The sequence below is a fragment of the Elgaria multicarinata genome, chromosome 1 (genome assembly GCF_023053635.1).
Source record: "Elgaria multicarinata webbii isolate HBS135686 ecotype San Diego chromosome 1, rElgMul1.1.pri, whole genome shotgun sequence".
Taxonomy (NCBI): domain Eukaryota; kingdom Metazoa; phylum Chordata; class Lepidosauria; order Squamata; family Anguidae; genus Elgaria; species Elgaria multicarinata.
Genome location: NC_086171.1, coordinates 162975267 through 163000582, shown reverse-complemented (window position 1 = coordinate 163000582; position 25316 = coordinate 162975267). Strand labels below are relative to the sequence as shown.

General features: G+C 43.9%; 1 protein-coding gene across 1 annotated transcript in view; it reads right to left on the bottom strand.

Annotated features, from left to right (window-relative positions):
• The window catches only part of SCUBE3 (signal peptide, CUB domain and EGF like domain containing 3), a 152074-nt gene that overhangs the window by 15880 nt on the left and 110878 nt on the right, over window positions 1-25316 (bottom strand). Inside the window, exons 9-11 of the mRNA XM_063141508.1 lie at window positions 13033-13149; window positions 1259-1381; window positions 546-662 (exon numbers count right to left, since the gene is read on the bottom strand). Coding sequence (XP_062997578.1) covers window positions 546-662; window positions 1259-1381; window positions 13033-13149 — 357 coding nt within the window. The remainder of the gene's footprint in view (window positions 1-545; window positions 663-1258; window positions 1382-13032; window positions 13150-25316) is intronic.

Sequence of the window (25316 nt, the reverse complement as noted above, 5' to 3'; positions counted from 1 at the left end):
AAGAACACAAGAGGTGCTAGAGGGCAGCTAACATGAATAAATTCCCAGGGCTCATTGCCTTGGTGGGGTGGGGAGGTGCATGCATGAGTCAGATCACACACACCTGCCAAAGGGAGGGTGGGCCAGAGCAAAATGCATGGAGAATGGTTAGCACGATCCTTTCAGCAGCTAGCCCTGCACAGCTATTAACAGGAGCAACACTACGTTTCTAGAATGGAACTCGTATTCAAAACTTAGGGGGTGGAGGTAGTCGTAGGACAATGAATGTTTCTTTGTTGTGCAGACTTCTACTGTTACTTTCTACTGTTAGTTTTTCCCTACCCTGTGCCTGCTTACCCTACCCTGTACCTGTTTGCATTCTCTTCCCCTCCTTATTGTTTTACTATGATTTTATTAGATTGTAAGCCCATGCGGCAGGGTCTTGCTATTTACTGTTTTACTCTGTACAGCACCATGTACATTGATGGTGCTATATAAATAAATAAATAATAATAATAATAATAAATTTTGGGGGTTACCTGTGTATGTCTTATTTGTGCACCTACCTGGCAGAAAGCGAGCCTTGGAGGCACAGGTGAGGGAGCAGCTGTCCTTTTTGCCATTCTTGTTGCAGGTAAGTGTGGCTCGTGGAGATACTGCGCCAGCCAAACATATCACCAGCTCTGAAGAAGAAGCATCAGTTGATAGCACTTTGCAGGTGAGGGTACAATTCACAGAAGAGCAGCTAGACTCTGCCACTGGGATGCCTACAGTGCAGAGCCACAGTTCATCGTCCAGCAGAAGCAAATAAGAATCAGTGCACTGTCGCTTGTCTCTGCCATGGGTTATGGCAAAATGTCCCGTGCTTGTATTACTCTGGCTCATTGCTGACACAGTAAGACATAAAATCTAAAAGTACACAGGGTTACTACTAAGCCACAAATTTTAGAATCTTATTTTTAAAAAATTCAGAATGGCTGAATTTTCAAGCATAGGTTCTTCAGAATCTTACCTTTCGTTTTGAAAAGGACATGCTTCTAGGTTTTATTGTGTGCTAGCAAAGAAAAACCTGGAAACATGCTAAAGGCTCCTGTAATGCTGCCTGGACTAAATGCAGCCTCTAAGCAGTAGTTGGTAACATGCTCAAAGGAGACAGATGTGATTCTTCCATCTGCTTGTTCCCCAGTCAGCGACATTACTAATTTTGACCCCAACTAAAATGTTACCTGCTGAGATGCACTCTACCTCTAGGGGGCAGTATGACCTTTTCAATACTCACCGATACAATCTTTTTTATTCCAATGAAGTTTGCACCCAGCAGGGCAGGTACACTCATAGCTGCCAGGGGTGTTTATACAGCCAAACTTGCAGCCTCCTCGGTTGATGCTACATTCATCAACATCTGCAGGGAGACAAAGAGATGTAATTAAGAAACTATTAAATGGAGGCATTGTCCAAAAGAAAAGAGGAGTCACCAAGGCTCTTAGGTCTAGTCCCAGAACTGTACTTTGAACTGGTAAATAGATCAAAGGCAATTAGGTATTAAAAGAACGAGGGGTGACAGTAAAAAATAAGAAAAAAGCAAAGCAGAACAAAATAGGGAAGCTCTGTTGCTGATTCACCTTGTCATTCTGGCAAAATATCTGGCAACTCAGTTGATTCCTTTTGTATACTGGGCAGTCAGTGTACATGGCACTTTACAGCATAAAGAAAAGTGATAGGGTTCTGCCCCCAAAGGTGCTTACAAGTTTGTCAATGGGGGAGGGCAGGAAGAAGCAAAGCTAGCAAGGGATGAATGTGAACAAACGCAGCTACAGGTTGTGGCCGGAGACGTGGGTAGGGATTACAGCCATCCTATGGATGCCTGCAGAGGGGCTGCTTGCAGAGTAACACTTGCACCAGTGAGCAGGTGAGCATGCTATGGCTTAAGGGGGTCAGGGGTTTGCCCTATGTGCCTCCCATTCATTTTCATTCCTTCCCACTCATGGGCTGGTGACACATGGTCCTTGGTGGAGCTTTGTGTTAGTCACCTCAGTGCTGTATAGCACTTGTATATCTGCTTGTCCCTGTGGGGCTATAGACCTTGCACACCGTATTCAAGTAAAGGATTGTGCTTAGTGTTGCCCCCACACACACACCCTATGCCATCCTTTTGCTCTATTCTTCTTCTCCACCAAGATGAGAGGGTGAAAACATATATAATACTATTAAGAAACTCACAGCACTCCCCTCAGCTTCCTCCCACCTTTAAAATTTAAATGACAGCTAATCAAATACTGGTAGGCTTGCATCTCACCTCTGTGCTTTAGTTTAGGGTGTCCATGCTCAATATTTTTTAATGTGTCACATATGCCAGGGATGGGGAATGTGTGGCCCTCCAGATGTTGTTGGACTGCAGCTCCCTCCCTCCCCATTGGTCATGCTGGCCAGAGCTGATGGGAGTTGCAGCACAACATCTGGAGAGCCACATGTCCCCTACTTCTGACATACACTTGGATGACCATCCTTCAAATTAACAGTGAAAAGTACAAAACTGCTTCAAGGATTAACAGCGGGCGGGATTAACAGTGGAGGATTAAGGATTAACAGTGGAGCTTTTCTAAAGCTGCTAATTGGCTGTTAATCTGCTCTACCTACTTTGGTTTCATCGCAAAATTGAGATCAGAGCACTACACAAGGAGGGTTTCCTCTTCTGCTTTTCCACTACATTACCTCTAGGTGGCACTGTGGCATAGTGGAATAGCACAAATACACAAGAGGAAATCCTGCTTTGTTTGCTTTCACAATTAAATGTCACATTTTCCTCACCTCTAAAAAAATTGCTGAACATGCTGGTTAGACACAGAAGCGACACTGGAAGATCATGATGATGTCTAAGGAACCTGTAAACAATCGTGAGTAGGGAATGACGAGTGTATGGTAAATGCCTCGTGTGGAAAAGCCCTTGGTGACATTTCAAGCACTACCCATGCATTACTGTCTTTTGGTATTTGCAGAAGTCTTTCCCCCCCCCCCCCAGAACTTAATCCTTTTCAAGACAGGAAGTTTAACTGAAGTGGGGTGTGTGTTTCCCAATAGGCCCATTGCTCTAATAATGTTATGCCTGTCTTCAGCCTGACTAGTACAAACCTTTTTATCTGATCCTACCTACCCAGTTTCTGCCTTGCACCACAAAACCATAGAATTAGGCTTTGAGAGAAACATTATTTAAAAGCATGCTGTAATTTCGTATGCCAGTCTAGGGCTTCATGGAAAAATTATTGTCAGGGACTTCTGTTTGCCTTCAGCAAATATGAAACAAACAGGGATGAGAAGGTGAAAGAAGAGGAGTTTTTTTCTAGGGACTTCATAGGCAATACTACTCCCAGCACTTTGAGGCCCAGTATTGAGCAAAAGGCGGGATACAAATCGTCATCGTCATCCTCACCATCATCATCATCTATACAGGGCTAAACTATATGCTATATCATGTGCCCATGATCCTAAATGTCTTTTTTACTTTCAAGAAAGCATGTGAGCCCCCGATCCAGATTGGAACCAGCACACGTAGATAGGGAAGGTTTAAACTTTCCCACACATCCTCCCTTAAATTCATCCCTCTGCTTGCCAGGGCAAAAAAACTTATATTGGCACCAAATGAGCCTTATCCCACCCTGTTTTTAGTCCTTGCGCAGGGGTGGTGAATTTAGGAGGGAGAGTGGCTGGGTTGAGCAATGGTGCTGATCCAAACCCGGATCACAGCCCTGCATGGTTATTTGAAGATTAAAAAAGAAAAGGAAGTTTGGTTCATCTGCACATGACATGTATTTTAGCCCATAGATTCATTTGAATCAGGGCACATTCCCCATCATCTGGTGGAGCTGTGGCTTATTCACATCCCCTTTTTAGCTTGTGGTGGTAGCCACCTTTTTTTCTGACAACCCATGCCGAAATCAAGCAAGCTATATCTGCTGAAATCCCCTCTTCTGCGCAACTACTAAAGGTGCAGGGGCCCTCAGAAGCACCTGAGGGGAGGGGCAGGCACATTCTGAGGGCATCTCTAGATTTGTTCTGGGAACACTGAGCAACAGTCGTTATTGTAATGGAAAACGTTTGATCACCGCCATTGTCTATGAAGGCTTCAAGCTGCATCATCCCTGCCTCCGCCAACAAACAACAATAGGTAACCCATGGCAAGTGAAAGAACTTGCCAGACTCGCCTTTAGAAAATCATCCCAGGGATCAAGAGTGGAATGGAGAAGCGAGGAAAATGGAAAGGCTTGACAGCTGAAGTTCAACGAACAGCTGTGTCAGCCAGCCGGCCAATACTGCCCCCTTTCAGCATCCTTCCCGCCACCCACCTTACGGCACACAGAACCACGACCATGGAAATCAGCACTGAAGGACTGGCATGAAACAAACAAACAATGAGAGAGGAAGAATCAAAACAACCCATGAAGGCACGGCTTTGTTCCAAAACCTCCTCTTACAAATGCTTCAGTCAAAAGCACACTCCCACACAATGGGGCACACTAAGGTCATGGCTTTGCTCCCAACTCCTCAGAGTAGGCTGGGTGCTGACTCATATGGCACTGCCAAAGCATTCTTGGGCTTGGCTCCATCCCATCCTGCTCCTTTATGTAACACATTTTCTTCTGTTAGCCCTGAGTTAGAGGTGCCTTCCTCGCCTTGGGAGAACCACGGCCTGTTCCTTGAAGTTCTCTGAAGCAGACACAAGGTTTCACTGATGCAGCTTCTTGCTTCACAGAATTTCAGTGATGAGGGAAGGAACCCCAAGACTTCACTCCACTTTAGAATTCAGGGACCTGTCCTGTTTGGAATGTGACCATCCTCCCCTAAGGGCAGGAAAGGGGAGAGATGGCACCATTCCATAAGAACCTAAGAAATACCTTGCTGGATCAGACCAGAAGTCCATCTTGGAACATTTTATGTCCAGCAGGGGCCAGCTGGACATCTCCTGGAAAGTGCTCAAAACAAGGCATAATGGGTGATAGCTATCCCCAATTGTTTTTCCTCTTTTCTGCCCAATCACTACTTATGAACAAGTCCTAATGGCCCTTCCAAAAATGCAATCTAAAGCAGTTAGTTCTGCGGCCATCACTACATCTTGATTTCTATGAAAGCACACAGCTCTCCTCTACTGCTTTCCCGCTAGTACAGCCTTCCCTAACCTGGTGCCCTCCAAATATCATAGAATCATAGAACAGCAGAGTTGGAAGGGGCCAACAAGGCCATCGAGTCCAACCCCCTGCACAATGCAGGAATCCACCCTAAATATGGTAGACTCCTCCTCCCAGAATCCCCAAGTCAGCTAGCAAATGGTATTTAGTATCACACTGCCTCTGAACATGGAGCTTCCAGTCATCTTATAGTTACTAATATTAGATCCATTCAAGGCCAGCTCTGCTATCAGGCTGAGTCAAGTCAGGCACCTCAAACAGCTGATTCTGGGTGTCATGAAATGGCAGCAAATTGTTAGTCATTTAGTATTATGTATTTACAATATTTATATACTGCTCCCCATTCAAAATTTCAGAGCAGTGTACAAGATAAAATAAAATAAAAACAGAATAAAACAAGTTAAAATAGATTTTAAAAGAAGCAAAATGTACAGTGAACCATGGCTGGTCATTTAGGAAAGGCTTCCTGGAATAATGATGTTTTCAGGAGGCACCGAAAGGAATACAAATTTGGCGCCTGCCTGACCTCCAGAGGCAGGGAATTCCATAGGAGGGGGGCCACCATGCTGAAGGCTCTTCCCCTGGTGGACTCCAATTGGAGGATGGGTCTATGTGGAACCTCCAGGTGCATGCCCTTAGATGACCTCAGTGACCGGGCAGGTTGGGAGGGGAGAAGGCACTCCCTCAGGTATCCTGGTCCCAAGTTGTTTAGGGCTTATTGCATATTTTCTATATTATTGTATATTTTCTATATGGGAAGGGAAGAAATGCATGTGGGATTTTCTGCCTTCAACACCAAAATAACTTCCTGACCTTGGGTAGTATGCACCTTGAATGGGTGTGTGTGTGAGGTGAATTTGCTGGTCTGCCTCAGGCTGCCCAATGTATTGGCCAGACCTGGCTCCATCCTCCATTTATTTGTCTGTTTCAAAGACATCTAAACTAGTGGCTATCAACACATTCTGTGGCAAAGTCAATCGTTCCTCCACTTCTTTTATTCCTTTACCACTTAGGCTAGTTGAATCTCACTTCCTACCACTAGTTTTCTACTTGCTCCTAAAGCCCACATTCCACAAAAACTCAAATAATTAAGAACATAAGAAGAGCCATGCTGGATCAGACCAAGGGTCCATCTAGCCCAGCGGTCTGTTCACACAGTGGCCATCCAGCTGTCGATAAGGGACCCACAAGCAGGACATAGGTGCAACAGCACCCTTCCGCCCATGTTCCCCAGCAACTGGTGCACATAGGCTTACTGCCTCGGATACTCAAAGCAGCACATAGCCATCAGGACTAGGAGCCCTTGATAACCTTCTCCTCCAGGAATTTATCCAACCTCCATTTAAAGCCATCCAAATTGGTGGCATCACTACAGCTTGGAGTAGTGAATGCCATAGTTTAACTATGCACTGTGTGAACAAGTATTGGATTCAGAACAAGGCATCCAGACTTGAGTTAATTTTGCGGGGTACAGAATATATTCACCTAAGCTGAGCCACAGAATTATATCTGTTGCTTTCATATCCAAAGAGAGCTTCTCTTTGTGTAATATTTTTGGACTTATAGGTCTGCCATGTACATGAGCTTGAATTCTCCCTGGAACCTAATATAATAATGACACTAGTTGGCATATGTCCAGCGGTTTTTCTGGCTAAAAACGCCCAGCTGACATTTTCCCTTTAAATTCTGATCTTTCCATCCCCCACCCCACAAACACACACCGGGATTAGGTCCAAGTCACTGGCGGAACACAATACTTAGATTACTCTTGGGGTTTAGATTAATGTATTGAACCAGCACTTAAGAACAACTTAATTGTTTGATGTGGTCTTTCATAAGATTCCTCTGCTGCTTTCATTGTGAATCAGAGAACTCCACAAAAGAATTTAAGGAACATTAACTGACCAAATTATAAGGCTACAGTAAAGCATGAAATCATCTAGTTAAGCCCTACTTCTGCGAGCAAGATTACTGAAATGAAACTAACCAGGGTCAGTGTTTTCCCCATCTTTTTTTCTTTTATAATTGCCAATAATTGAATTTCTACAACCTCTTTTAGTAACATGCTTAATTGATCCTTAGAGGTAGTACATACGGCTAAAATTTTGCAGTGGCCTCTCATTGAGCTGGCCTCCTTTAGCTGCCGTTCTGTCACAGAATGTTAACAAACATTCAAAATTCTGAGGGGGAATAGTCAGTTATAAAAAGCTAGAAATAAGCATATACTGTAGGTTGTTAGGAAACTGGAAGGGTTGTTGTTTGGCTTAAAAACATCATACAAGGCCTAGGGACAAGTGGGGCTGGCTACCTCAGACAGGATGTGGAGCCGTGTAAAGTAACTGTGACTGAGGAGGAGGGATCAAGGAAGGAAAAAGGTACTGCAAAAACCATACAGAAGACTTTGGGGTTAGAGGAAGAGTCTGCTATAGGGAGATTGAAGAGAAACAGGGCTTACAAGGACATGGAGGAAGAAAAGAAATATTGAGTGTGTCGAGGGCTTTGGGACAATGGTGGTAGAATGGGGAAGGTGGAGGGTCAGGGTGATGCAATCAAGGAAGTTGGAGGGAGATACAGGAAACCTCATACAGCCTTGGAACAGGAAGGACTATTAGTAAAAGGGTGTGTAAAAGTATGGAGAGCAGAAATTCACATATCTATTCAAAATAACTGGGCACATCTTTGGCTGCAGATGTTTAGTCTAGTAATTTCTTAGGGCACAATCCTATACATATTTAGCAGTGATGTGGGTTTTCTGGAAAATTTTGAATTGGACATTTCTTTGTGAAATTTTCTGGAATTTGCCATATGGGCCTTTGCATAGAAAAACTTGCAGTTTCTATCAGAATTTTTTCCAATGCAAATTAGGTTCATTTGCATAGGAAAATGTTCAGTTTGCACCAGAAAATCTTCTGATGCCCTAGATCAGAGGTAGGCAACTTGTGACCCTCCAGATGTTGCTCACTCCTGCCCTACAGAGATGTAATATAGCATGTTTATTTTACTTGTATTTAGTAAAGAAAGATAAAAAAATATTTCCATGCATTATTATTTTTGTCCCAATACATCACAAGTATTTGATCTGAAATATTTGAGGGGGGAATTAAAGCACACTTAATGCAATTTAAATGTTATATTATGTAGATTTTTTAAAAAACTTGTAAAAAATGTAAAGACAATTTTGTGAACCGCCCAGAGAGCTTCGGCTATTGGGCAGTATAAAAATGTAATAAATAAATAAATAAATAAATAGCATCTACCTCCCTTACTTTGTTTAAATTTGGGGGGGGGGGACAAAAGTACTGAACTGTAGACACACAAATTAATTTTAGCAACCCAAAGAACTGTGCATAATATGTTAACAACAACTCATCTATTTCAGCAGTTCAACTCTCTTTCACTAGGGCCGTTGCTAGACCACGAGTTAGCACGGTGCGAGGCCTGTGCTCGTCCCTGTGCGTCCAGATGACACACAGGGGATCTCGACCTCAGCCAGGGCTCAAGCCTCCCTGGCACCGCGCTAACAGAAACCGCTTGTAGCACAGTTCTTCCCGCGGTCCTGGCCTCAGGTCAGGCGTGTGGACCGTTCCACTGCTTTTCCCGGCTACTGCACTTATGCGCGAGTAGCCGGGAAAAACGAAGGATGGGCTGCAGCGCTCCCACCCCCCTTCCCCCAATTCCCCCCCCCCACGACCTCCCCTGGCCTCCGTTCCCTCCCTGTCCCCACCTGCTGTGTCCTGCTGCTGCCGCTGATGTCCCCAGCCGCTGTGTCCTGCTGCCGCCGCCGATGTCCCCAGCCGCCCTGTCCCGCTGCCGCCGCTGCCGCCACTGTCCCCAGCCAGCTTTTCCTGTTGTCGCCATGTCCGGCCTGCAGGACATGGCAATCCCTGTCGCCATGTCCGGCCTGTGATGCCTGCTGAGCAGGCATCACTGCCCGGACATGGCGACAACGGGAAAAGCCAGCTGGGGACAGTGGCGGCAGCGGGACAGGGCCGCTGGGGACATCGGCGGCGGCAGCGGGACAGGGGGCTGTGGACATCGGCAGCGGCAGCAGGACACAGCAGGTGGGGACAGGGAGGGATCGAAGGCCAGGGGAGGTCGTGGGGGGGGGATCAGGGGCAGGGGTCCCTATTTATTTTTTTAAAAAAAACCCTACGTTTTCCGGTGGTGCGCTCCTGCGCACGCGGTCCCTTTAAGGAAAAAAAATGGCGGATGCGACGGGGCTGAGGGAAGCCCCGTTGCGTCTTACGTGTGGACGGGGTCTACAGGCCGCGCTACTTCTAGCGCGGCCTGGCCCCTCCTTCCACACGGATTATCAGGTAGGTCTAGCAAGGCCCTAGGATTGTTGGAGCACCTTTTTAGTTTCGCTGTCACTATTTATTAGTTCCATTTCACTTTGAGAAAATGTATGTACTTCAACAAGATATATGTATTCTTTCACTTACCTGCTAAGGATAATCACCTGAAAAATAGTAATTAAAATGTTGAAACTGCTAACATGCCTAATATTGCATTTGCAATTGACATATGTTCACTTTTACTAATGAACTCATGAAATGGATTTTTTTCTGCGGAAAAATAAAGCACTGGGAAATTTTCCTCCCATATCACTGATGTTTAGACATTAAAAGGTCCTGCAGTGTTGGGAGTTGTAGGACTTTTTTGCTGTCTAAAGATGCATAGGATTGCACCTTTAATCATTTAAGAATTCTGCTAAGAAAAGCAGAATGTTGACAAACCTAAAGCCTTTCAATCTTTTCTTATTTGTAATCTTTCACTGACTTTGCTGCTTTCCTTTAAGCCAGTTTCTATTTGACCATATTTTTCTTAAAGAGCCCCTGTCCAAATTTAACACTTTACTGCAGCTGAGGCCCAGCCACTGCCAAGCATAGCAGAATTACTGTCTTTTGTCACATACAGTATTCCTATTGATAAAAAAAAAAAATCCCAAAATGATACAAGGGTGGCCATGTATCTTACTTTACAGAAGACAGTCCTGTATTTAAAGGCATTCTCTTATTTGAAGACCTGTCCCCTCCAAGTCTGTTCAAAAGATAAAGAACCAGAAGGAGCAGGAGGAAGGGCTTTGAAGTTGCCCATCAAAAGTTAGCACAGGTACAGAAAACACAGGTATAGCCCCTGCCACGGTATAGGCAGCCCCCAGGAGTTGTTTTGTGTGTTGAAGGACTGTGAGCTCTATTCCATTCAAATTTCTGGCTCAGAATTCTTTGATTCTAAGCGTATGTCTTTTGCAGCAGGCTCCAATTGGTGAATCTCGGGGTTCGAGTAAAAAACAAAGTAGATCCTCCAAGTCTGAAGTCTGCCCACCCCAGGCCTAGTACATCCTGGGGTTTTATCCTAAAGACACTTGCAGTATAGAAGCCTTCAGTGCAATATGGAGTATATGATATCAAGTCCACACTCCAAGACTTTAAAGCTGAAGTCATTTGGAGTTCAAATCATAGGAACACATTGGATGGCTCTGAGTAATTCTCATTCTCTCTCTCTCTCTCTCTCTCTCTCTCTCTCTCTCTCTCTCTCTCAGACCTGGTCCCCCACCCACCCAGCCCCTAATAGCAAGATTATTAAGGCTGGGATAAGATTTTCTCAGACCTGTAGTCCCTGCTTTTATTAGGAATATTTCTTGTGTTTCAGGAATGTCCTGAAAATATACATCCCGAGTCTACTGCTTAAGAAAATAATAATCTTCTTTTGCAAACTGCCAATTCAATACAATAACCCTTTATTTGCAGTACAGTTAAAAGTGGACAGTTTCCCCAGATTACAGAATATACCAAATCTCCTGTGATGCAGGCACCATCCATCTAGAATTACCACTATGTAACATGGTTTCTCTTTCCAGACCTGTGATCTACAGATGCTCTGTGCCTGTTATTGTGTGAAAGACTGAACAAAATTGGTTGCATAAGCAGAAACAGCTTCATCTCAAAGTAGAGGGGATTTGTACTCGGCAGCCACAGAACTTTAGCACACTTTGGATAGACATCAAATAAAGGTCTAAACAATATTTATAAATCTATGTCTGTGACAACATTGGCATACGAACAATATGCTGTTTTTCTGATTTGTGTTTACATTTCAACACATTGAAGTCCACGCATCTGCACCAAGTGGATAGGGATGGTGCATTTTGCCCATCGGGTGAATTTGTGTTTGCAGCTTTCAAGTGTATTTCACTTTGCCAGTCTGTTGTGTGCATACTTTACTTGCGTGCATGTTTGTGTGTGTGTAATTGCTGCAGTCTGTTTATGCATCTGTCTTAATCGGTGTAATCTAGGGCATCTTGAGAGACATAACTCTCCCTTAAATTTACTGTGGCAAGCCACACTGCTGTAGCAACACGCTCCAACAAACCCCTCTTCGCCTTCCATCTGCCTTTCCATTTTTCTTCCTGGCACAACCCCAATCCTCTCCTCCCTCTCTATTGAGGAACTGTAAAACTTTCTGAAGTTCCCCTCCTCCTACCTCAAATGCTATGCCAAAAACTCACAGTGGGGATTTCCCAACTCCCATCCCACTGGACACGAGACAAATCACTCTTGTCACCTTGTTTACAGCTGCAGAGACAAATGTCTGGCCCTGCCACCCTCTGCAAACAGCAGCAGGCATCTTGTAGGGAACATGATTCATTAAATCTTGCCTCACAAAAGAGATACTCCCCCCCACACACACACACAATCTCCCTTATTAAGAAATTTCCCTTATGGTGCAGGTGCTAGAATGCAAGTTCTGTATTTAGGTCAGGGCTGTAGAATGTCAGGCTCAGGGGCCAAATTCAGCCCCCTGGGGTCCTAATCGGATCCTCCAGAGTTTTCCAGAAGGCCACGCCCCTTCCCCTTCCCCTGGCCCCACCCCTTTCCCCTGAATGCCAGTCATTTGGTGGTTTCTCAGCTGTTTGTGGAGTTTTTCCCCTATTCGAAAAGGTGGAAATGACTCTCCCAAGGCTTAGTTACCGGCAGCAAGAGCTTTAAGATGAAATATACTGGTATTTTGTACCCTGCACGTTTGGCCCCGCCCACCACTGGGATACACCCCCCTCCAAAGAGCTTCTCCGAAATGGAATTTGGCCCTTGGGCTGAAAGATTTAGGAGATCTCAGCTCAAATCTCTATTCAGCCTCATTAACTTTGGGTAAGTCTCAGTTGAACTTTTATGTATAACAGGAAGTGTTGGGACTGGATTGTTTTGTGGACCAAATAGATAGAGACTACAAAGAACTTTGCATATTCAACAATTCTGTATAAACTATAATCTCTACACTCCAAGCACAGGCAAATAAGAGTCCACAAAATCCAGCAAATACACCATGTCAGGTTTCGCCATGCAAAGGCTACTTGCCTTGGTGGCCTAAAATGCACCGGAGAGAGCTGAGCGCATGCTTTTGCAAAGCAGAAAGTCCCAGTTTCAATCCCCAGTGTTCTCACTCAAAAGGATCTCAGCAAGACTAGGGCAGATTTCAGTAAGAATAGATAACTCTGGCCTATACAGCCCAGTGGTCTGACTCACTATTACTGACAGCTTCATACATTCATATGCTTACTGATGATGTGATCACGTTTTAGGTTTGTTTGGGTGTGTGTGTGTTGTATTTTTTTCTTTCGGGTAAGTTGCTTTGAGGCTTCAGTGGTGGTGGAAAGTGACACATACATTGAATGAATGAATGAAGATGACCCCTACTTGCGGCCAACCAATCTGGAAAGGTCTGTTGGAGGCCAGAGACACTATGCTCCACGTTGGAGCAGAAAGAGGGCAACGCTGCCAGGTAAAGATAGAAAAGTAAAAATGTAGGAGAGAAGCACGAAAGAGGTCTCAAAGACAGCCCAAACTCCACACATCCACAACTTTCACACTGATACCTCCACAGTGGGTGAGTCCATATAGCGTGTAGCCTTTGTGACACAAGCACTGGAAGCTCCCTGGTGTGTTTACACAGATGTGGTCACAGGTTCTGTCAAAGGAGCATTCATCGATATCTGAAAACAGGAAAAGAGAGCATAAGCTACATTCCAACAAGGAGGTAACACCTCCAGGAGTCATGGATAACTTTGCTCCCTCTCTAGTCAGAAATTCTGAAACTGTGCCCATTGTTTGGAGACAGAAGAATATGTTCTTTGCCAATGATATTCTAATAGAAACAATAAGTAAATAAATATCCAATTGGAGTTATTACCTCTGTAATATGGGTTCCATTGTCACGTTTAGACTTTACAAGAAATAGCACTAAGGACACAGTTTCACATTAACACTCTTTAAAGGATCTCCCCTAAATAGTCCTCCTTCCTCAATAGAAATCACCTCAATAGGAATCCCAAATCCCCTACCCTTTGTCTGCTGACCCCTCCAATGACCCATTGAATAGAGGATCTCCCCTGAACAGTTCTCCTTCCTTAATAGGAATCACCATTCCTTGGGGGAGTCAACTGATCTACATTCCCACCCACTGGAAGCTAGTGGTGATCAGGAGTTCACACAAAGCTTCCCTTGCTTTTCAAACGAGACCCTCCAATCAAATTCACTGCATCAGCAATTGGACCCACTATATAAGCAGGCACACTATCGAGGGAGCCAGCTATCCGAGCATGAGGAGCCCCAGTGACAAAGTGCCACAGCTCCAGTGCCAAAGCTTCTGCAAACAGGCGAGTTAAGCAACTGGGCAAGTTTAGCACATGGCAAGGAAGCCAGGGCAGTAAACTCCTCCCTCCCTACTCACAGTAAATAACTGTACATAAACAAATTAAAAGCTGTAAATAAACTCCCCACCTTCTCCCAGTAATGAATTCCTAGTAAACAAACCCTATTACAGCAAGAATAACCATTAGAAATTCAGTTATGAAGGTAAAAAGCCAGCAAGGGTGTGGGGGCTTCCCTGTGTATTGCACTGAGTGCCACATGTGTGATTATCTGCCTGCTGGACAGAAGTCATGGGTGTGTGCTTGGTGTAATGAGCTCCTGGCTCTCAGGGAACATATTTGTTCCTTTGAAGCCAAGGTTGCTGACCTGGAGAAGCTATGTGAGGCAGAGAGGTTAGTAGGAGAGACCTTCAGGGACCTAATAGCAATGTCCCACTCCATCAGTGTCAGCTCCTCCATTCTGAGGAAATGGAAAATGAAGGGGCCCCTTCCTCAGAAGACCAGCAAATATCCTCTCGCACTGAGGATGTGCCTCTGGGAGGGAAGGGGGCTTGTGGTAGTGGCAAATTTGATCATTAGACACATAGACAGCTGGGTTTGTGACGGGCATGTAGAACGCATGGTGTATTGCTTGCCTGGTGCGAAGGTTGTTAATATCACACACTGTCTAGATAGCATAGTAGACAGTGCTGGGGCGGAGTCAGTTGTCATGGTCCATATTGGTACAAACAATGAGGGGAAATGTAGTCGTGAGGTCCTGGAAGCCAAATTTAGGTTGCTAGGTAGGAAGTTGAAATCCAGGACCGCCAAAGTGACTTTCTCTGAAATGCTACCAGTTCCACACACAAGGCCAGTTACAAAGGTGAAGCTGAGAAGTCTCAATGCATGGAAGAGTGTAGGGAAGAGGGGTTCAGATTTGTTAGGCACTGGGGAACATTTTGGGACAAGCCGGACCTGTACAAGGGGATGGGGTCCACCTAAACCAAAATGGATCCAGACTTCTGGCACTAAACATGAAAAAGGTGGCAGAGCAGCTTTTAAACTAAACTGTGGGGGAAAGCCAACAGGAGCTGGGAAGTATCTGGTTCTGGTTAAATCATCTGAAGGGGATGAAAATGAAAATATTTTTGATTGTCCAAATGTAGAAGGTGAGAAAATAGGCCATGAGTATGTGATAGGACATGATAGCCAATCAAAGAGGCTTAAGTGCCGCAGTGAAAAATGGACACGCTAGAAACATCTGGGGAGGGACACCATGTATAGGTATTTCTATGCAAATGCTAGACACCTCCAAACCAAAATGGGAGAATTGGAGTTCTTGGTCTTAAAGGAGAACCTAGACAAAGTGATCATTACAGAAACCTGGTGGAATGGAGAGAACCAGTGGGTTCTAAATATAAATATTATATATAAACACAACAGAGAGGACAAGGAAGGGTGTAGTGTTGAGTACATGTTGCTCTGTACGTTAAAGAGGGCATGGTGTTGAGTAGACTAGAACACCAAAATTTATTTTATTTTATTTTATTTATTACATTTTTATACCGCCCAATAGCCGAAGCTCTCTGGGCGGTTCACAAAAATTAAAACCATCATAAAACAACCAACAAGTTAAAAACACAAATACAAAATACAATATAAAAAGCACAACCAGGATAAAACCACGCAGCAAAATTGATATAAGGTTAAAATACAGAGTTAAAACAGTAAAATTTAAATTTAAGTTAAAATTAAATGTTAAAATACTGAGTGAATAAAAAGGTCTTCAGCTGGCGACGAAAGGAGTACAGTGTAGGCACCAGGCAGACCTCTCTGGGGAGCTCGTTCCACAACTGGGGTGCCACAGCGGAGAAAGCCCTCCTCCTAGTAGCCACCTGCCTCACTTCCTTTGGCAGGGGCTCATGGAGAAGGGCCCCTGTAGATGATCTTAAGGTCCGGGTAGGTACATATGGGAGGAGGCGTTCCTTCAAATAACCTGGCCCCAAACCGTTTAGGGCTTTAAATGTCAATATCAGCACTTTGAATGGGTCAGACTCTTACACAGAAACACTGTGGGTAGCAATACAGGGCCCCAAAACAAATTTATTTATTTTATTTAATTACATTTATATACCGCCCCACAGCCGAAGCTCTCTGGGCGGTTTACAACATTTAGTGCTAGGAACGTGCTATTGTCCCCCAGACCAAAATGCTCAGGTTGACCTTGAGATGGAAAATGAAATCAGGGAGGCCTCCAAACGAGGAAGTGTTGTAATTGACTGGATAAATGTATATTCCAGTCATGACAAAGAGGTTAAATTTCTTGATGCCCTAAATGAGTTCAAATCTCCAGGGCCCGATGAACTGCATCCTAGAGTAATGAAGGAGCTAGCGGAAGAACTCTCAGAACCTTTGTCTATTATCTTTGCAAAATCATGGAAGACGGGTGAGGTGCCGGATGACTGGAGGAGGGCTAATGTTGTCCCTATCTTCAAAAAGGGCAAAAAGGAGGAACCTGGGAACTACAGACCAGTCAGTCTGACATCCATCCCTGGGAAAATTCTGGAGCAGATTATAAAGAAGTCAATCTGTAAACACCTTGAAATCAATGCAGTGATTACTAGAAGCCAACATGGATTTGTCAGGAACAAATCCTGTCAGACTAATTTGATCTCATTTTTTGATCGGGTAACCTCCCTTGTGGACTGTGGGAATGCTGTGGACGTCATATATCTTGACTTCAGCAAAGCTTTCGACAAAGTGCCCCATGATATTCTGATTAACAAACTAGCTAAAAGTCGGCTAGATGGAACAACCATTAGGTGGATTCACAGTTGGCTACAGAATCGGACTCAAAGAGTACTTATCAACCTTCTCAAACTAGAGAGAGGCAACGAGTGGGGTACCACAGGGCTCAGTCCTGGGCCCAGTGCTCTTCAACATTTTTATTAATTATTTGGACAAGGAGGTGCAGGGAACGCTGATCAAATTTGCAGATGACACAAAATTGGGTGGGTTAGCTAATACCCTGGAAGACAGAAACAAACTTCAAAGTGATCTTGATAGGCTGGAGTGCTGGGCTGAAAACAACAGAATGAAATTTAATAGGGATAAATGCCAAGTTCTACATCTAGGAAATAGAAACCAAATGCAGAGTTACAAGATGGGGAATACTTGGCTCAGCAATACTACAAACAAGAAGGATCTTGGAATTGTTGTAGACTGCAAGCTGAATATGAGCCAACAGTGCGATATGGCTGCAAGAAAGGCAAATGCTATTTTGGGCTGCATTAATAGAAGTATAGCTTCCAAATTGCATGAGGTACTGGTTCCTCTCTATTCGGCCCTGGTTAGGCCTCATCTAGACTATTGCGTCCAGTTCTGGGCTCCACAATTCAAGAAGGACGCAAACAAGCTGGAGCATGTTCAGAGGAGGGCAACAAGGATGATCAGGGGTCTGGAAACAAAGCCCTATGAAGAAAGACTGAAAGAACTGGGCATGTTTAGCCTGGAGAAGAGAAGATTGAGGGGAGACATGATAGCACTCTTCAAATACTTAAAAGGTTGTCACACAGAGGAGGGCCAGGATCTCTTCTTGATCCTCCCAGAGTGCAGGACATGGAATAACGGGCTCAAGTTAAAGGAAGCCAGATTCCAGCTGGATATCAGGAAAAACTTCCTGACTGTTAGAGCAGTACGACAATGGAATCAGTTACCTAGGGAGGTTGTGGGCTCTCCCACACTAGAGGCATTCAAGAGGCAGCTGGACAGCCATCTGTCAGGGATGCTTTAAGGTAGATTCCTGCATTGAGCAGGGGGTTGGACTCGATGGCCTTGTAGGCCCCTTCCAACTCTGCTATTCTATGATTCTATGACTGTGCCCTAGAACAGATGGTCATGACACTGACCAGAGGGGGGGCAACCCTGGATTTAATCTTAAGTGGTGTCACCCAGGTCCTAATACAAGATGTAAATTACCATTTGGTGACCACAGTGCTATTAGATTCAATATATATTTAAGTGGGAAACTGCCCAGGAAGTCCAACACAGTCACATTTGACTTCAAAAGGGGAAACTTCTCTAAAATGAGGGAACTGATGAAAAGGAAGTTGAAAGGGGGAATCAAGAGTGTTAAATCTCTTCAAAATGCGTGGTAGTTACCCAAAACCACAATAGCAGAAGCTTAGCTAAAATGTATGCCACAGGTTAGGAAAGGTAACACCAAGTCCAAGAGGTCACCAGCATGGTTAACTAGCAGTGTCAAGGAAGCTATTGTCTTCAGAAGTTAGAAGGGGCTGTCTTCAGAAGATGGAAGGGGAGGAATGGTGGCAATTGTTTCTAATTAATTGACATAGCACATAAATATATGAGCTTGGGTATGTGTCACAAGATTAGGGCCTCCCCATTCCTCTCAGAGCATTTTAGATGTAAGGCAAAGTTCTAAATCTCAGGACTGGAACAATACCTCAAAATGGGAGTGAGTTGGGTATGAGAAGACTGTCTGCAGGCTTCGCAGTGCCACAAGCCATGTGAGATGCACAGAATTAGCTCAGTAGAATACATGCCTTCCTGGTAGATTCTTTGCTAAAGGAGATGCCAGGGCCACCTACTTTTCCCTACAGGGGATTTCCTTGGGGCTGGGAGGTACAGTGGGACACAGCCAGCTTACTGGCTTCATGTTTATCTCATTGGTTTCATTAATTTAATTGCCACAATCTCATTTAAAAAAGCAAAAACATGAAGGCAGAACCTGGATAGAGATGAAAGAGGTCAAAGCCTAAGCGTACAGCAACTCTCCCTGCTTCAACCCCCAACACACGCCCGGCTTCCCTAGGGCCAGGTCTTATGAAGTCAGAATAAAAAACACCTGCAATAGATCACGTTAGCAGATGTCTGCCCCAACCAGCAGGGAGGGGAGGAATTGCAGCTGCTGATTCAGAGAGGAAAGAAAGACCTGAGGTTTCACACAGCTGCCTACCCAAGCCAGTTGCCTCTTAAGGCCTGCGTTGTGACCTGGTGTCCTGATGACTATTCATATAGGGCATTCAATCAACAGCGAAGTGTCTGCCCCAGCCAGCAGGGGAAAGGTATTTGTGGACTACAATTTAGAGCAGGGGTCAAGGGGCCACACTGCTCCCCAGAATCCATCAGGGACCACCCTACACAAACACCTGCCACTGAATTTGCAGCTGCAGCAAAAAAAAAAAACCACGGTGATTTTACAAAGAACGAGGCATGTGGGGAGCATGTGCCTTGTTGGCAAGCAGAATCATGTTCTGTGGCAAATTCAGCAGAGGCATGGGGAGAGGCTGCAGCCCAATGGCAGAGCACCTGCTTTGCATGCAGAAGGTCCCAGGTTCAATCCCCAGCATCTCCAGGTAGGGCGAGGAAAGATTCATACTGAAACCCTGGAGAGTGCTGCCAGTCAGTGTCGACAATACCGGGCTAGACGGATCAATGGTCTGAGTCGGTAGAAAGCAGATTCCTAGGTTCTTAAAAACGACCATGGGAGGCTGTATGTGACCATGGGACACCACAAGTGATGCCTACCCCTGACAGTGAGGAAGAAAAAGGCTACTGTCATGCTTCTCAAAACCTCCTGCATTCTTGGGAGACAATAATGAGGCCTGCTAAGTAATCCACAAAGCTTTATTCAAGCAATAAACATCTTTTCCCACCTGAAGAGAGTCTAATCTCTAGAAACTTTCCCCTAGGCAAAACTATGCAAACTAAGCGAGACAATTGTCCTTTCAAGAAGAATGGAAAGCCTTTTCCCAACTAGAGAGACTAGTTCTGAGGCAGCTTCTGATGCAATGCGAGCCGGGCCACCTTCCTTTTGCTTCGCCCGTTTTAGTCTGCGGCATACTGTAGGACTGGCTAACCTGTCCGTGCTCTCTCCTTTGGAAGAATGTTGGCTTTCCACTGACTGTGTATGATTTGCGCTTGATGAGATAAGCTGTGGAGAGAGTTCACCACCAGCTGGTGAAAAGCCTGTGAGAGCTTTCTCCCCCACTGGTACAGGCTGGCCTGTTTCTGGCGCCGACTCCTCTACTTCAGAGTCTGATTCTGATTGATCACCTGAAACTCCTTCTTCCGACCCAGGGGGAGCAGAGCTAGACGTGACAGTCACTCCCTTTTTACTATTTTACTCTGTACAGCACCATGTACATTGATGGTGCTATATAAATAAATAAATAAATAAATAAATAAATAAATAATGGGTATCCTGACAAAAAGTGTAGGAAGTGGGATTACTGTAGCAACATGGGATTAGATGCTATTGGGATATGTAGGCAATTTGGGAATATCTCCCTTTTCCACTAGGCCTTTGGTGGTCTTTGAGTGTGTTCAACTTCTGTTTAGTGCAGCTGTAATTAATTTTTAAATAGTATTTATTGTGTGTTGTAATTATATATATATATATATAGAGAGAGAGAGAGAGAGAGAGAGAGAGAGAGATCTTAATTGTTTTCTGTAAAACACCTTGGGGTCATTCACAATGAAAAGGCAGACATCAAAATTTAAATTAATAAAAAAGACTGACAGGCTAACAGCATGGAAGCACAGGTTATCATAACTTCCATGCACAAATGAAAATACCTGTTTTTTAGAGGTCGTTCTTTCTTGCCAAAATGGCCAGCATTTCTCAGAAACAGAAATGGGAATAAATATTTTTGCTCCTTAATATGGTCTCTGCCATTTTGTCTTGAGAGTGATACCCATTGACAATTTTGGGTACTCGCTTGTTGAACTCCCAAAAATGTACTACACGCCTTCTAGTCCAAATTTTAAAAATTATAATGTAATTTATCAAATATGTTGCTAAATGTCAGACTTTCCCCACCTGCTGAAAGGAAAAATAAACTTGATGGAAGCAGATTTGTTCACAGGTTCCCATTTGAAAGTTAGATTGGCAGGTTTGGGGTTTTAAAAAATATTTAACTCACCCCCTATCTATATCTATATACCGTCGTGTGAAAAAGAAAGTATACCCTCTTGAAACTGTATGATTTTACATATCAGGACATAATAACAATCATCTGTTCCTTAGCAGGTCTAAAAATTAGGTAAATACAACCTCAGATGAACAACAACACATGACATATTAAATCGTGTCATGATTTATTTAACAGAAATAAAGCCAAAATGAAGAAGCCATGTGTGAAAAAGTAAGTACACCCTTACTGCTTCCATAGGAATTAAGATGCTAAGTAGCAGACAGGTGCTGCTAATCAAATGCCCGTGATCATCAGCAAGTATGACCACCTCTATAAAAGCCAAAGTTTTTTCAGTTTGCTGGTCTGGAGCATCCAGGTGTGTGTTAACACAATGCCAAGGAGGAAAGACATCAGCAATGATCTTAGAGAAGCAATTGCTGCTGCCCATCAATCTGGGAAGGGTTATAAGGCCATTTCCAAACAATTTAAAGTCCATCATTCTACAGTGAGAAAGATGATTCAAAAGTGGAAAACATTCAAGACTGTTGCCAATCTTCCCAGGAGAGGACGTCCCAGCAAAATCACCCCAAGGTCAGACCGTGCAATGCTCAGAGAAATTGCAAAAAATCCAAGAGTTACATCTCAGACTCTACAGGCCTCAGTGAGCATGTTAAATGTTAAAGTTCATGACAGTACAATTAGAAAAAGACTGAACAAGTATGGTTTGTTTGGAAGGGTTGCCAGGAGAAAGCTTCTTCTCTCTAAAAAGAATGTGGCAGCATGGTTTAGGTTTGCAAAGTTGCACCTGAACAAACCACAAGACTTCTGGAACAATGTCCTTTGAACAGATGGGACCAAAGTGGAGATGTTTGGCCATAATGCACAGCGCCACGTTTGGCGAAAACCAAACACAGCATATCAGCACAAACACCTCATACCAACTGTCAAGCACGGTGGTGGAGGGATGATGATTTGGGCTTGTTTTGCAGCCACAGGACCTGGGAACCTTGCAGTCATTGAGTCGACCATGAACTCCTCTGTATACCAAAGTATTCTAGAGTCAAATGTGAGGCCATCTGTCCGACAGCTAAAGCTTGGCCGAAATTGGGTCATGGAACAGGACAATGATCCCATGCACACCAGCAAATCTACAACAGAATGGCTGAAAAAGAAAAGAATCAAGGTGTTGCAATGGCCCAGTCAAAGTCCAGACCTCAACCCAATTGAAATGCTGTGGTGGAACCTTAAGAGAGCTGTGCATAAACAAATGCCCTCAAACCTCAATGAACTGAAGCAACGTTGTAAAGAAGAGTGGGCCAAAATTCCTCCACAACGATGTGAGAGACTGATAAAGTCATACAGATAATGATTACTTCAAGTTATTGCTGCTAAAGGTGGTTCTACAAGCTATTGAATCATAAGGTGTACTTACTTTTTCACACATGACTTCTCCATTTTGGCTTTATTTCTGTTAAATAAATCATGACACGGTGTAATATGTCATGTGTTGTTGTTCATCTGAGGTTGTATTTACCTAATTTTTAGACCTGCTAAGGAACAGATGATTGTTATTATGTCCTGATATGTAAAATCATACAATTCCAAGAGGGTGTACTTTTTTCACATGACTGTGTATATATATATATATATATATATATATATATATATATATATATATACACACACACACACATACACACACTCACATACATACATACACATACATATATTGCTTCTCTTCCAGTTTATGCAACTGCAACTCCCGAATGAGCACAGCCTGTTTCCCTCACCCTATTTGCCAGGTATCTCGGCATGTCTTTCAGATATCTCAGCTTGGTTGCTTCATCGTCGTTTGAAACTTAATATGGCAAAGACTGAATTGCTTGTTTTTCCTCCTAAACCTTCTCCTCACCTCTCATTCTCTCTTACTGTCAATGATGTTACACTTACTCCAGCCAAGGAAGCTCGTAGTCTTGGCTTTATATTTGATTCCTCGCTCTCCTTTATTCCTCATATTGAGGCAGTAGCTAAATCCTGACTTTTTTTCCTGTACAATACTGCCAGGATTCAATCATTTTTGTCTGTCTCTTCTGCCAAGACTCTTGCATTGGTTATCTCTCGGTTGGACTACTGCAACCTTCTTCTCACTGGCCTTCCTTCTTCTCACATCAGTTTGTTGGTTTCTGTTCACCACTCTGCTGCTAAGATCATCTTCTTGGCTCGCCGCTCTGACCATGTTACTCCACTTCTGAAATCTCTTCATTGGCTTCCAATTCACCCCAGAATCCAATATAAACTTCTCCTGTTAACCTACAAATTAATCTCACACTATTGCCCCGCTCGTTCTCTTCGCTCCTCTGACGCCATGTTTCTTACCTGCCCAAGGGTCTCTACTTCCCTTGCTCGGCTTCGTCCATTTTTTTCCGCTGCCCCTTACGCCTGGAACGCTCTTCCGGAACATTTGCGAACTACAAGTTCAATCGCAGCTTTTAAAGCTCAGCTAAAAACTTTTCTTTTTTCTAAAGCTTTTAAAACTTGATTTTGATCTGACTTTTATACTGTTAGTTTTACTCTACCCTGTGCCTGTTTGGTGCATTCTCTTGCCCTTCTTATTGTTTTATTATGATTTTATTAGAATGTAAGCCTATGCGGCAGGGTCTTGCTATTTTATTGTTTTACTCTGTACAGCACCATGTACACTGATGGTGCTATATAAATAAATAAATAAATAAATAAATAAAGAAGAAGAAGAAGAAGAAGAAGAAGAAGAAGAAGAAGAAGAAGAAGAAGAAGAAGAAGGAGGACTATCTGAATTTTTAAGATAGGTCCTTAATTTTATATTCCTACTTCTTTACGTTCATCCATTTTGTAATCATAACATAAACTGGGTCTGGAACAACACGTTAGACGGCAAATGCATGAGTCCCAAAGCCATGTTTTGCCTTGTCACACTCATAAGTGAGCTGGGGAGGGTGGGGGGGGGGGGGAATGACATTTTCAGGGAAGGATCCGTGGGCAGGAGTAATGTACTTAATACTTCACATTGCTGGCTGCTTTCCCCACAAAATTCCTCCCCCTTGCCATTTTGTCCCCAATGCCGTGTTGCCGCTGCTTTGCCACTGAACCCCGTAGTTTCGCTGCTTCAGGGTGGCTGCAGGCAATCCTGATGGCAAGAGGCAGTGCAAGCTTTCCGGCAGCCGTTCGGCTCACCAGACGCGCCCTCTGCTCAGTTTCCAGCGACCAATCAAGGGGCACCATCCACTCCAGAACTCCCCTGGCTCAACGATGGAGCAAGGTCATATGGCAAAAAAGTTGGGGTATGTTCCACCATGGGGCTTAGAAGACGTATCAACAGCCCCCAAGATGTAAAGTTAGCTCTACTGACAATGGGGGTGGGATGGAGTATATCCTATAGCAGCCAATGACCAAGCTGGCTGGGAATTATGGGAATTGCAGTCCAACACATCTGGAGGGTATGACACTGGGGGAAGCTGGCCTATGGGGAATAGCAGTAGTTGGAAAGCAGCAGGCGGATTAAGCATGCACACACACACACACCTGCTGACTGATCCCCCCTTGCGTCTGCTCCCTGAGTTTGAAGATATGTGTTTGCTGAGGTAACAGTCATGGGTTTTAAACTGTGTTTTAAGGCCAGCAGACCAACACTTTAAAACTTTTCAGAACTATGAATTAAAATTCATCTTTATTCACTTATTTATTCTGAAATGAACTGTGCTATGCAGCCTTTACATTTTATTTTCCAGTAATTTGTACTGAGGAATAAGAAGGAAATTTCAGTCAAGAAAGGAGCCTGAGGAGATGTAGGGCGTTAATCAACTGCCATACAGTCAGTTCATTTTATTGCTGTTTGATGTCAGGTTGGAGCCAGTGTTAATAGAAGCAGAGACCAAAGTACAAGGTTCTATTCTACATCAGGATCCCCTTGCAACTCTGAAGCAGCATTTTAGAAAACGTTCCTTTCTTCCTGGGTGGGTGCCTGAAGCCATGGTTCGTTAGCCAGCTATTGCAATCAGACCAATTCCCAGATCTTCCAAAGCATCTCAACTTCTTCTTTTTTATCATCACAAGACAGCAGACGAAACCACTGGCTACCATGGTGCCTTGAAAACTCTCGTGCATGGTGTATAAAAGATTAGCTTTATAAAATTCATAGTAATCACATGGCAAACTCCTATGAAACATACTGAAATCCCAAGCTTGCTAAAAGGATCAGTCTGGTCATGCCTCTTACAACTTTAAGCCTTTTGAAAGTACTCCACATCCCCTAAGAGCTTTTCTACTTGAGGCTGTTAATTAGCTGTAAAACCTCCGTATCTACTTTCGGTTTCACCACAGAATTGAGATCCAAGCACTGTACGAGGAATGTTTTGTTTCTTGCTTTTCCACTACATAAACTCTTGATGGCACTGCAGTATAGCAGAATAGTGCAAATACACTAGAGGAAATTACGCTTCCTTTCGCTTTCACAATTACATGCCACCATTTCCCTACGCTAAAAAAAGAAAATTAGCTGAAAGTGTTGGTTAGACACAGAAGTGAAACTGGAGGGGCATGCTGTTGTCTAAAGAACTT